At 39.1% G+C, this 14,834-nt stretch overlaps 1 protein-coding gene across 3 annotated transcripts in view; it reads right to left on the reverse strand.

Moving 5' to 3' along the window:
* Positions 1-14,834, reverse strand: part of PRKN (parkin RBR E3 ubiquitin protein ligase) — a 1,151,747-nt gene that overhangs the window by 932,719 nt on the left and 204,194 nt on the right. For all 3 annotated transcript variants that reach the window (XM_072966149.1, XM_072966148.1, XM_072966150.1), the window contains one exon: positions 3,826-3,989. In XM_072966149.1, the coding sequence (XP_072822250.1) occupies positions 3,826-3,989 (164 nt within the window). The remainder of the gene's footprint in view (positions 1-3,825; positions 3,990-14,834) is intronic.

The raw sequence follows: 14,834 nt of genomic DNA on the forward strand, positions 1-14,834 counted from the left end.
CAAAGTTCATCGATTCTGATATGTACAAGATTAGATTAGAACCTTGTTTTCCTTGTATACATCTGAATAATAAACTAACAATTATGTACAGGTGATTTCAGGGATTCTTGATGCGCAGTGTGTTATATGTGGAGGACAGAAAAAAAGGTGATCCATCATTTGAATGGGCCCCGAACACTCTGTTGCAAGAGCTGACAAAAACTCTTTACAAGGAAGAGATATCAGTCCACTGTGAAAAATACGTCAAACACTAATATTTTCTATTGCATTCTTGTAGGTGTAAGGAAAATTACAAAAACATGCACAGAAACATTCTTTATGAAGTAGGAAAAATTGTATAAGACTTTCCAATGTGCTTCTAAACAATACAGTGCAGGCAGATATCCACTTTATAAAAAAATAAATTTTAAAAGAAATAATACCATGATGAATCTTTGCTGAAAAGTACAGCCATAGTGTCTATTTTAACTAACTATCGAAGGAAATGTAAAGTCTTTTTAAGTTTTTTAAATACGAATTCTATTATTCTTAAGTAAAACCTGTAAATGTGAGGGTCAAACATTTATTTATAAACTCCACTGAGTGCTTTTGAGTTAAAATGTGTAAATATTACAGACGCATATTTTACTGCCCCAGAAAAATATGCATCCTATTGTCATTGCCTTAACTGCTTAGATCACTGCAGACCTACTCATCAAAATTCATGAGGAAAAACTTTCTTGTGTCATTAAGGTGATCGCTTAGACCCTGTAGTAACAGCTTAATAATGATGACAATCATGACGATGATGGTGCTAATAAATGCTAACATTTATATAATGTTCACTATGTGCCATACTCTGTTTCACTGATTTTACATAAATTAACTTGGGCCTCACAAAATCCCAATGAGATACGTATTATTTTTATTCCCATTTTACAAATGAGCAAACTGAAACACAAAGAAGCCATATTCTCCAAGGATGTAAGATGCATTTACAAATTAGTTTGCCTTGATTTGTAATATTAAAAACTAGATATTCCCTAAATACTTATATTATGACATAAACATCCTATTATAGAGTATCATCCAGACACTTAGAAATAAAGATTACACAATATGGAAAATGCCCATGATACACTGTTAAGTGAAAAAATGCAGAACAGAAAACTGCATTTGCACACTGATTGCAACTGTGTGAAAGTCAACCATGCACACAGTCAAGGGCCAGGAGATGGACAACACAGAGCAGGACCTGCTGCTCTTCCAGGAACTCCCTGTGTCTCTCCTTCCCCTCGGGGACCAGCTGAGCTGTACTTGCAACACATCCCCAGGACTCATACTGAACCCTGCAACGTGGCCTGGATTCCTGAAGGTCCCTAATCACCACCATCGCTGGGTCCGAAGGCTCTTTACTGCCTCATCCTCCTCCATCTTTTCACAACACATATAATTCTTTGCCAGTAATTTCCTTTTCCAAATTATCTCCAAAAGTGTCAGTTAGATGGGGATGCCTCTTTCAGCGGCTCCTCCCCTGCTGCCTAAGGAATTGGTCGTGCCTCTGTCCTCTGCCCCTTGGCAACTGAATCTGCTCCAGTAAACAAAATATTCACCTCCGCGTGGATAGTCCTCAGATATAAAGCAAGCCCAAAGCTCCACACAAAGTTTAGCTGCTTGCCAGACATCTCCCACCGGCATTAACTCTCGTCATGTATAAAACTCCTCATGCTGCCCTCAATCAAGCCGGATCTCCAGACTCCCACTTCTCTCCAGGACACCCGATTTCACTCTAGCTCTCCACGCTTGGAACATCCATGCCACATCACGTCTCTGCAACGTACAGCTCCCAGCTCCCTTCTGATGCCCTCTTCAGCATCTCCTCCAGGTCCTACGAGAACAGGAACCTATGCCTGTTCCGAGCGTACTCCATGTTCATTCTCCGTCTCCGGAGGCTGGAGTTTCCATTCACCCATGAGGTCTTCCTTGGTGACCTCCCCTCAGATGTGTTTTCTCCACCTTGAAAACTTCATGACACTTCTATTTCAGGTTTCACACGGTAGTTATCATGTTTCACATCCTTATGTTACGGCTATTAGCCACATGAAACTGCTGATAGTTTTAATCTATGCCATATGGTTCAACTTAATATTTCTGCTGATTTTAGAGTCCCTAAGTAAACAGCAGCTCTACAAAAGCAAAGATGAGTTTTGTCTTTTTTGGGGTCCCCTGAAAAGCCCAGAACATACATTGGAAGTGTTTCAGAAGTGTTTGTCCAAATAAAGACCCTCTCGATATATAGAAAGATAGATTCCTATTTTATATATGTTTGTAAAAATCAATTGTCTTAGCAATTAGTCTAACCTATCAGCTCCAATGGTAAAGGTGAGAAACTTTAGAACATGCAACTTCAAAACTTCTGGTAACATAAAATATTTTGGTTCAAGGAGCTATTTTAAAATAATTTATGAAGGAAACATCCTTGGATTTAGAGGTTGGCAGGTACAGTAAAAAGCTTTTTAGTTGACTGAAATAAAAAAAAAATCAAAACACTTTTTAGCACAGGCACTTCCCTTGTAAAAACAAATTGCCTAAAAGCAAAGCACAGCAGTTTGTGCACAGTGAGCACGTGCCTCCTGCCATCACAGGAGAGGAGCTGGAGAGGGCGGGAGCGGCTTGCATTTCTGTAGCTTCTTTTGTGCACCCAACTGTACACCCAAACTTCACAAAGCGGCACACATCATCACCAAGAGGAGACAGTGACAGGATGTCAATAAAGAAAGGACTCTCTTAGAGACAGAGCAGCCCCGCTTCCCCAGCACAGCAGCGACCCCCACACAGATGTAAACATGACTGCAATTAATCTGTGCCAGTTACGAAAGGAGGGAACACGTCTGCAAGGTTCTTCAGCATCACCTGAACCAGCCCCAGAAAGCGACTGGTCTCTCGTGCTTTCTCAAAGAATGACTTCGGTCTATATTGAATTGTATTTGCTGACTTCCCCAACAAATTACAGATTTCCACTTTCAGGTGAAGGCACTGCTCATCCGTCCCCTACCCAGTTCTCCCCTTTTCCTACAGAAATCACTATTGTGAATGAAATACCCAAGTGAAAAGGATGCGGGCCTTAATTCGGTTAGAAGCTGTGGGGTGCCCAGAAAGTATTAGGGCCAGGAGAGAAGACAGGCACCACTCCCTCCCTAACGTTTCAACTTTTTCCCTAGAGAGGTAGGGAAACAGTTACTGAGGTCTGGAGAAATTAAAAAGGTGGACTCTGGCTGTGCTTCAGTCTTCCTTCAGCACCAGCTCCAGCACCGCAGTTCTGAAGGGGCAGGCAGCCGGCTCTCAGTGCCACTGGAGAACAGCCCGGAGCCCTGCGCCTCCCCCGGCGAGCCACAGCGGCAGCCCCACGGCCATCCTCCAGGGGTCACAATTGGGTTACAGATACCTCACAGCACCGGGACTGAGCAGCCTGATCTGGAACAATTTATTCGAATTCTTCTTCATTAAGATTCAAATGGAATAAGTAAGGGAGAAATTGAACAGACACAGGAATTGTGCCTTGCTGCTCCTGTAGTCAGTAAACATTTATTCACTAAGCCCAGTTTGTGTGCTCTCTCTCTCTTTCTCTCTCTCACTCACAGTTGTTCTTCCAATCCTTCCTGCTCGCTGTTTTAATGCATAATTAAGAAGGTCAGAATTAATGAAGCAGTGTGGAGTAAAGTTCAAGGAATCCCCAGGCACTATTTATTCTATTAGATCTCAGGCCTGAATGTCAGCTTGGCAGCAGAAGCGGTATAAGCAATGGGGCTGGCTGCATCCCAGGAACGTCCACCAAGGGAGACTCACCTGCACTGTCAAGTCATTCCGCAGCTCCTTCCCTGCGAAAATTACACGCAACTGGTCAGCTGGAACCCCCTGTCGCTTAGCAACCGCCTCCTTGAGCTGGAAGATGCTGGTGTCAGAATCGACCTCCACTGGGAAACCATGGCTGGAGTTGAACCTGACAAACACTGACCAAGAAAATTGGAGAGGAAGACAAAAGAAAAAAAAAAAAAAAAAACAACAGTGAGCATTATTTAAAGCCCTTAAATGGCAATTGTAATATTTCTGAACTGATTTACCCCTCAGCCACCCTTCAATGAACAGCATACATTTTCTTTTGCTTATAAAACTATGCAGCAACATCTGAAAAAAAAATGGAGTTTCCCTGGGATTTCCCTTTCGTAATTAGTCAGTGACCCGCAAACAAAATTTCACGCTCCCTTTGACATCCATCCTGGGAAACAGAGGGACTCAGGCAGAACACTTGCTTGATTGGAACTGTAAGATTCCCATGAGTTTATCGAAGAGATTCAGCTCTGACAGCCTATACAAACGCACACCATCTCCACGGTGCCCTCTCTTAATAAAAAATCAAAGGCATTGTGTTAGCACTCATGGTGCAGCAATGGAAAAAATTCAAGCCACTTATAGACTAGAGTGATGACGCACCATGGCTGTGTCTAAGGCATTGGTGGCCCCAGCCAAAAGGCTCTGCTGTGTCTTACGGAGATACACATTTGCCCTTTCTTTTGAAACTAGTGATACTATTTCTCTTTTTTGGAACCACTATCCCCCTCAAGGCCCAGGCTGGCACCTTACAATCTTTTTATATGCCTTCTTCTCACTGCCAACAGCCATGCCACCTCTTCAGTATTTCTCACATCTGTCCTTTCCTTTCCATTCCTTCTGTCACTACTCTCATTAAATCATGTCTAGACTCTTGCAAGAGCCTCCCGACTGGAGTCCTGATGTACTGCCTTCGCTTCCGAAATGTCCTACACCATTCTTCAAAGTAAACCTTACTGATCCACAGCTCTGAGCATCTCATAGCCCTCAAGTCTTTTAAAGTCTCACACTGTCCACTGGGGAGAAAAACTCAGGATCACTCTCATCTGATGCAAACCTATGTCCTAGCATTTTCTCCATTAGTCTGTGCAGACACACTGCTTACCTAAATCCTCCAAAAAGCAAACCACAGAAAACTCCTGCCCCCATCTCTTGCCTTTTTGCACATCACTCCCTCTCACCTCTGCCTGTTGAAAGCCTGTTCACCTCCATGATCCACCTCCTCCTTCAAGGAGCCCCTCACCATCAGCCCCGTCAAGACTGCTCACCTCTGCAGGGCTCCAGCGGTTTTTACTACGTACATCTTGCAATACTTGCCACGTTTTCTCGTAGAAGCAGTATAGCAGAGGTGACAAGTACATTCTCCAAAGTCCAAAGACCTATTCAGCAATTCCTGTAGGTCCCTCATCAGCTTAGTAGACTGGGGTAAACATAGTAACCTTAGCTCTTTAATGCTCAGTTCCCTAGTCTCCAAAATAAAAATAAACCACACGGGATGTTCTGGGATATAGAGTAAGTAATATTTATAGTATTTCCAACTATCAAATAGTTACCCTCAAAAATAACAGATGTTTGCATATGTCTTAGATGTTGGTGGTATATATTTTACATTTTCTTTAAACAAGTATAAACTCCTCAAGGCCAGGCAGAATAGTTCATTTTCTGCTGTCCCTCCTTTAAATGCAGCAGTATCACCTTCTAGTTCTCAACTGAAATGTGAGACGGCCCATCAAATAACAATTATAAAAAACAATAATTACCATGACAGTAACAGTCAAGCACTATGTTATGTGGTAGAAGTTGTACCTTACACAGGCTATTTTTTAAGCTTCCTGATGATCTGGTAAGGTCAGTATCATTTTCTGTATTTAATAGAATAATAAATGAAGGCTGAGAGAATTGTAACCACTTTTCTAAGGACATCAGCTACTTTGTAATAGAATCACAATTCAAATTCAGTTCAATCTTCCTCTAAACCCAACTCTTTCTACAATAACAGGCTGCCTACAATCATTTCAGAAGAAAAGTCCACATTTCTTTTCCTTATGATAAAAAATACAAAAAAAAAAAAAACCAGCAAAATGTCTTTATAACGTAATTCAGAAAGCCTCTATCTGTATAGAGTAGAAAATGAGATTTAAAAAATAAAAACTCCACTGAAGAGCTAAGAGCAAAGAATAATGAACCATAATTATAAGACACAAGGAGTTAAAATGACACCAAAGTGAGAGGAGGTGCCACAGATGCCACCACAAGAGCAAAAACCTGACATATTTTACCAGCACAGAAAATATTTAGAAAGAGTAAGGACTGGAAGTGACAAAAGAGTTTCAAATGAAAACAACTGAAGGGAAAAAAACAAACAATTAGAGGAAAAGGTACTTTTGATATACTTTTAAGTGGATGTCATGTGATACTGTTGAAAGCAGAGAAGGAGAAATAAAAATGTACTGGAAGCCCTTGAGGTACATTCACAGCATCCTCAGATCAGAGACTGTAAGACCAGCAATTCATCAGATAATATACAGTGACAAGTGAGGGGCTGTGAGGGACAAAAGGTACGGTCCCAGTTCTAAATTTGATTTTCTGGTCTTGTGAATAGATTTTTTTTTTTAAAGCAAAACACCAATGGGGGAAATATGGAAGAAGCAGCCGAGAACTATACAAAAGCTACTTGAAAAAAGGAATTACTATCCCAGGAATCAAAAGTTGCTGATTTTCTTCCAGGGGTTCAAATCATGGTAATATCACCTTAAGGACAAGAAACAAAGAAAAATAAAAGAAAAATATTTGCAAAAAACATACTAGATAACTCTGTACCACTAATCAAATCATTACTATCTAAAAGCCTTTTTTTCCCCTTATAAATAGAAAACTAAAGTTTGTGAGTTTAAGTTCAATTTGGATAAATCATATCAATACTTCATAAATGAATATTCTTGAGCAACAAGTCAGAAACATAGTATGAATTTATGACGAAAAGAATGATCAAATACAGGTTATTTGGCCAACTAAAATATTCTTGTGGAGAAGAATAAACATCCTAAAGTGACCTGATGAATAACCAAACGCCACTCTGTGGAAAACGGCTAGTGCTTAATGGCAGCAGCATAATTTACAGTGGGTCTCCATCTTTTTCTGACCCACGTGAGAAACGTGCCTGTTACAAAAGATTTGTTGAGATTATGGATGTATTAGGAACATTTTTTGAAAGAACCTTTAGTACAGACTTTGTACCCTTGGTTCGAGGTAAGTTTGTACTCCAAAAACAGTTCCCTAATTTTTGTCACTTAGGGGAGGTAGCTGTCACTAAGGCAGCTTCCATCATTAGTATCAGAACTAAGACAGATGAAATGGGATGTGAGTGGAAGCCAAAGTAAGTAGCCCATTTTTCTGGTTTCTGCTCCTCTTCACGATGGACAGAAAACTTCCAGGAACAGAGACATGATAAAGAATTTAGCTTATCTGCATTTGCTGAGATTTAATTATTAATTAAAAGTTTGGGAACAATTATTTTAATAACACCTATTAAAGCATCAGAAACAAACACCGTACGACTAAACATTATCTATAATGTGTATTATCAATAAACTCATAATACATTTCTGAGAAAAAGATAATGTGACACACTCAGGTTTCTTTTCGGTGTTATCCTGGACCAGGGCTGAGAAGATCCAGAGGATGAGGAAGTAACCGGAAGGGGAGAGGGAAGGAGTCACAGGTTGATGGGCACTTACCTCCTCTCAAGGCTACTCTTTTTGTCCTCTCTGACTGGGGTGCACATTTTTTAGTTATAACCACAGTAGATTCATCAACGATTATGGTCCCTGTAGGACTGCGACTCCTTGAAAGCAGCTGTTCTGCTCCTGTCCTGAGAGCAGTCACGGGATTGAGGTGGGGTGAGTCACCCGTCCCCCAGCTCCAGGTGTGGACTCTCTTTAATCAGCACAGCCTCATCCCCTTTGTCACAGCGACTGGCTCAAGGATGGGCAGACGCCAGCCAGTGCCTGCTGTTCCCTTAGTTGCAGTGGCTGATGCCCTGGAATAGAGCTGATCTAAGCTCAGCCAATGAAAGAGGAACCCAGGACTTATCAGAGGCTTGGTGAAGAAGTGGTTTTAGATGGCCTGGAACATCATGTGAGCCTAGACACTTCTGCTGACAGAATCAAATAAAAACAGAGCCCAAGACAGACCACTGCCATCATCATATAAATGGACTCAATACTTTTCAGGCAAGACAAGACACTCCCTCCTCAGGAGAGAACGCCCAAGCTCTACAGGATGTTCATCCCCAGCTGCAGCCCCGGAAGTGCCAGGAGCACACCCTGATAACTGCGGCAGCCAAAAGTGACCCCACCGATTTCTGACTGTCCCTTGGTGAGGTAATCTCTTCCTGATCTTTGGGAAATATCACTCCAGTACTAATCTCCTACCCTAAACAGACAAACCTTGTCACTCACGTTCCCCTCTACTCATTATCCCACTTCTCTGCACAGAAAAACCTGTTGTGAATTTCTTACAGTCCCGCTCTCCATTTCTTTACTTTGTGCTGTTTTGTGAACCCACCCTTGAAGAATGCTCTTGGTATGACCTCCATATTTCCAATCCAATGGTCGCTTTTCTGTTCTTCTCATAGTTCACCACTCAGAGACATTCAGTAAGGCTTTTGTTCTAATAAAACTGTTTTCTCTTGCCATCTGCCACTAGGCCCTCCTGGTTCCCCCCCTAAACACACTTTCTTAGCTTCATCTACTGGATTCTCTTACTTCGTTCAACCTACTGATTTCAGAGCGCCCAGGTGTCTTCCTGAACTCTCTTGTTTTGTATCTGAATGTCCTCCCAGGGTTGTAATATCCAAGCTGCATGTCTTATAATTCTTGAGGAATTTAACACATTTCACTGGGAATTTTTCCTTTAACAAGACTTTTACTTTATACTCTGATCTTAAAGTCCAACTTTCCCACAACCTTCTACCTCAGACCATCCTGAGAACTATGTGAGTCCATGGAGTTACCTAATTCTTAGGACCAACTGCTATATTCCTCAAGTCAAAGAATTTGCTCCCAAGAGCTATGCTGAACATGTACTTAACAACTTTCATATAGGAATCTCAAAATACTTATAAAGGCAAAATTAACCTCCCACAAATCACATGGTAAGCCTTCAGTATTAAGAAAGTAAAATTTATTGTAATCCTAATTTCTTGCATTCATAATTTAAAACATTTGTTAAAGGACTGCAGCATATTGGGCATTTTTCATGGGACTCTGCTAGCGAAAAATTTTAATACATTTCAAATCATCAAAAATTAGTTTAAGAAATAACTACAAAGTATCATGTATGTGCATTCATACATAGGTATATATGTGTGTATACACAAGTGTGTATAACCAAGTTAACAAAACAACTATGTTTGTGTGTGTATATATATTTTATATGATATATATAGTCTGTGTGTAAATTAGTCCATGACATCTTAATATTAGTCTGAGAAATAATTACAAAGAGATGAGTGTATATATATACACACATACATGTATGTTACATGTGTATATATACATATATACACATACAGTATATTACATAAATATATATATCCACATACATATATTTTATACATACACACTCATATACAGTATTTTGTAGACCTAGATAAATGAATTACCCAATTAGTAATTGTTTTGAGCGTGAACTTTAATGACTTTTTCTTAAAACTGAGAAAAATTAAAGTATGGTTCAGCAAGATTATCTATAATGTAGGGTTAAATTAAGTAGGGGGTGAAAGTGTGGCCAACACTTAGAAATCAGTAATATTTTAAGAAAGTCAAACAGTTGTTTTGAGAGAGAGCTGTTATTATATTCTGATTATTACAGAAAAAACAAATGCAAAATCACTAATTAAGGGACACCAGGAATTTGCTATTTGGCCATCATACAGGTCACTTCTAAGTCCAGAGGAAAAAGTTTGAAGAAAGCTAACTGCAGCATCTAATAAAGTTATCTGTCCTGTACACCAGATATACAGAACCACAACAAAAAATATATCCAGGTAAGGGTCTTGCTTAGATGCATCAAATTTCTCTGAAAGAACAAACTGTGAATATACTCTCTGGCCCTTGAAGACCGACCTTCAACTGACAACGTCAAGCACAGGCCTCTGCTTGAGGACGCAGCCTCAGACTGCGACGTGGAACTCCCTTCAAGCAGAGTTGAGAACTGTGGTAACAGGGGAGCCCATCCAGGGTGGAGTCACGGATCAAGCTCACCTGGCAGAGATTCCATCCTTGGGCCACGTTCACCTCCCCCTTCCCTCTTATCTTGTAGCCTGCCATCCAAAGTGTTGCACGTTAGGGTAATGAAATGGTTTTTCTTGAGTGAAGCTCTAGGAAATAGCACCACAAAAAGGACGATTTTGCTAACCATCAGAATGAGACAATTGCAAAATAATCCTTCTGCAGCAGAGAACAGATAGGTTTTGACTTCTGCAATTTCTTTTCGAGAATGAAATCAAATGATGCCGTCATTTTGAGTCCTGCTTCATCACCAACACAGTCATACAAACCGGTCTGCACTAATTCAGTCCCCTGTCCACTGAGTACTAGTTAAGAACAAAGCTCTTGAATTAGACAGCATTTTGGGGATCCCAGCTCAAGGTTAAGTGAACTTGCGTACTGCGTACACAATCTAACCTTTATTGGGTTGTTACAAGATTCAGGTAATATTAGCTATTACTATTTTTTTAAACCTTGTTATTTATATCACACAACTTAATGCCTGATTATATATGTTCTTTGGCATGACCATGTCATGTCACGTCAGATCAACTCCCTGTAGAAAATAACTATAATATCTGGACTTTACATAAAAAGCAGGCACCTGAAGGCACAGAATAGTGAAACAAAGACGGAGGGTTCCGGTTGGGAGTACACGCCAGGAGAAGCAAAGCCATGTAAGCTCACTTCCACAGCTTTTAGTCTGCAGCCAGGTAAAGTGTGGGAGTCGGGGGTGGGTAGCATGAAGGACTCCAGGCACACGGGTGGCAGGACCAGTCTTTCTGGCCTGAAGAAGCAAAACACTGAATCTGGAGAAGCTTGCCTCTGTGAAGAGCAGGAAAAATCCCAGAAGGGAAAGAATCAAAAAAGGAATCCCCAAATCTCTGGCTGACCCATGAACCATGAAGGCGCATAACACACTCAAAGCATCTCAGCAAATGAAAGATCTGCTCAGAGAGATGAAGTATAATTCTCCACCCTTTGCATGTGCACTTCAAATGCTGACTTCTCTCCAAAGAGCACGGTGTGGGAAGAGGGGACAAGAGAGGCTTCACAGAGGAGAACCTGAGGAATGCTCCTGCAGCCACATGACCAAGGTCAGCACAACAGTGGTAAGTCATATTGACAACGTACCCCTTGATGTGATGTGATGAGAATGGCATTTTATCTCTGTGGTCTTCCTCTCAAAAACACGTAACCCCAGTCTAATCTTGAGAGATGAGTCAGACAAAAGCCAACTGAAGAACAGTCTGAAAACTACCCGACCAGTACTCCTCAAAACTTTCAAGGTCATCAAAAACCAGGTGAATCTGAGAAAGTGTCACTACCTAGAGGAGCCTAAGGAGACGTGGCAACCAGGTGTAATATATTCTGCATAGGATCCTACAAAAGAAAAAGGACATTTGGTAAAAACAAAGAAAATCTGAATGCACTTTGGTCTTTAGTTAATAACAATGTATCCATACTGGTTCATTAATTATAACAAATATAGTATAATAATGGATGATGTTTAAAACAGGGGAAGCTGGCATATTCGGGAACTTCCTGTACTATCTTTGCAATTTTTCTGTAAAGATAAAACTGTTCTATAATAAAAGTTCACTAAAACAAACAAACAAACAAACTGTTTTTTTCCAGAGCTGTTGCCCAAAGAACAGAACAAATTTTTCAATTCAAATCCAACTAAAATAATTACCTCATAAAACAAAAGAATCAACTGTCATCAAAGAAAAATGACAGAATTCAGACTCTCCAAAAATTACATTCATAATGTCTGGGATGCAGTTACAAAATTATCCAACGTTTGAAAGAACCAGGAAAATAGAGCACATTTTCAGGAGGAAAGAAAATCAACTGAAACAAAGCTGAGGTAACTTTAATTTTACAACCAGTAGACAAAATTTTAAGGTGGCTACTATTTCCATCCTCAACAAAGTAAAGCAAAAATATACTTGCAGTAAATGCAAAGATATGGCAGATAAGCAAAAAACAGAGATTATAAAAAAGAATCAAATGGAAATCCTAGAACAAAAACTGCAATATCTGGAATAAATCTTTATTGATAAATTTAATAATCAAATGGAGATAAGAAAGGAAAGTGTTAGTGAAGAACAGAGAGAAGAGAGATTTTTTTAAAAAAATGAACAGACCTCAGGGACTTAACAGGTAATATCAAAAGGTCAAATTCAAAATTTGACAATTTTGAATATATCAAAATTCATATAATATTGTAATGATAAAAAGAAAGAAGAGAAAGTGGGGCAGAAAATTATTTGAAGACATAATGCCCAGAATTTTTAAATGTGTGATGAAATTAATAAATGTACCTATTCAAAATGCTCAACAAATAAAAGCAAGATAAATATGAATAAGATCATGACAAGACACATCAGAGTAAAACTACTGAAAGCTAAAGATAAGCAACCAGTTTTGAAACAGCAGGAAAAGAGGTTCCCTGATGTACAGGCTTAAATTAATGTATTTAATGGTTAACTCATCAGAAACAACAGAGGCCATGAGCAAGAGTATAACATCTTTAAAGTATTCAAATTAGAAACAAAAACACTGTTAAACACAAAATCCTATAACTAGTAAAAATATTCTTCATGAATAAAGTCAAAATAAAGACATTTTAAGATGTTAAAAAAATAGAAAAATTTTCACAAGCAGACTCGCCTTATAAGAAATGTTAAAGGAAACTCTTCAGACTGAAGGGAAATGATATCAGATGGAAATTCAGATCCTCAGAAAGGGAAAAGAACATCAGAAATGCTAAATACTAGAGTAAATACAGAAGGCAATTATGTGGGGATTTTTTTTTGCTTTATTCATCTTAATTTTGTTAATACATATCAATATTTTGAACCGTGTCCCCCTGCCTCAAAATTTGTATATTAAAAAAAGTCCTAACCCTCAGCCTATTGGTATTTGGGGAGATAGTTAGGTTTAGGTAAGGTCATGAGGGTGGGGCCCTCATGATGAGATTAGTGCCTTTGTACCATAAGAAGAGACACCAGAGAGTTTGCTGTCTCTCTCTCTGCCATGTGAGGAGTAAGAAGGTGGCTGTCTAATGCTGGAGAGGCTGTGGAGAAAGGGGAACCCTCCTTCACTGCTGGTGGGAATGCAGTTTGGTGCAGCCACTGTGGAAAACAGTGTGGAGATTCCTCAAAAGACTAGGAATAGACTTACGGTATGACCCAGGAATCCCGCTCCTGGGCATATATCCAGAAGGAACCCTACTTCAAAATGACACTTACACCCCCATGTTCATAGCAGCATTATCTACAATAGCCAAGACATGGAGACAGCCTAAATGTCCATCAATGGATGACTGGATAAAGAAGATGTGGTATATTTATACAATGGAATACTACTCAGCCATAAAAACCAACAACATAATGCCATTTGCAGCATGGATGCTCCTGGAGAATGTCATTCTAAGTGAAGTAAGCCAGAAAGAGAAAGAAAAATACCATATGAAATTGCTCATATGTGGAATCCAAAACAAAAACAAAAACAAAAACAAAAACAAAAACAAACACACAAAGCATAAATACAAAACAGAAACAGACTCACAGACATAGAATACAAACTTGTGGTTGCCAAGGGGGTGAAGGGTGGGAAGGGATAGATGGGATTTCAAAATTGTAGAATAGATAAACAAGATTATACTGTATAGCAAAGGGAAATATACACAAGATCTTATGGTAGCTCACAGAGAAAAAAATGTGACAATGAATATATATATATATATATATATATATATATATATATATGTTCATGTATAACTGAAAAATTGTGTTCTACACTGGAATTTGACGCAACATTGTGAAATGATTATAAATCAATAAAAAATGTAAAAAAAGAAAAAAAAAGAAGGTTGCTGTCTACAAGCCAGGAAGAGGGCCCTCCCCAGAACCTGACCATGCTGGCACTCTGACCTCAGACTTACAGCCTCCAGAACCGTGAGAAAATTAATTTCTGTTGTTTAAACCATCCAGTCAATGATACTTTGTCATGTATGATGCTGAGATAAGACAACATTCAAAGCAAAAATTTAAAGTTTCACAAGGAGCTGAAAATGCATACAGATACAGTAACTATGACAACTATAGCATAAAGAACGAGGGAATGAGTAGCAACCATTTCTTTTACATTTTGGGAGGAAACTGGTACAATATTAACAATATTGACTGCAAAATTTTAAGAATATACATTATAATTCTTAGAGTAAAAACTGAAATGAATAAAAGTATTGAGTCAAAAAACAATTCAAAATTACAACTGAATTTTACAAAATACTGAATCCACCCAAATCAGTAAATGAATAACAGAGGAGCAAAAACAGAAGAGTAAATAGAAAGCATATAATAACATGGTAGACTCAAATTCAACCATATCAATATTTACATTAAATTTTGATGAAACACTTCAATTAAAAGGTAGAGATGATCAGAGAGGACAGAACAAAGTTGACCTGATTATGTAATTTCTATAAAAGCTTCATTTAAAATACAAAGATGGAGATAGTTTGAAAGTAAATGAATAAAAAAAATGCTGAGGAAAATAAGCATAAGAGAGCAGGGTGACAATATTAATTATCACATAGATTCAAAGACAAAATTATTATAAAAATAAAAGAGGCACTGGACTGTTTCGTCACCACTTGAGGTGGGAGGGAAGGCTGATAAACGA

The sequence above is a fragment of the Vicugna pacos genome, chromosome 8 (assembly GCF_048564905.1).
Source record: "Vicugna pacos chromosome 8, VicPac4, whole genome shotgun sequence".
Taxonomy (NCBI): Eukaryota; Metazoa; Chordata; class Mammalia; order Artiodactyla; family Camelidae; genus Vicugna; species Vicugna pacos.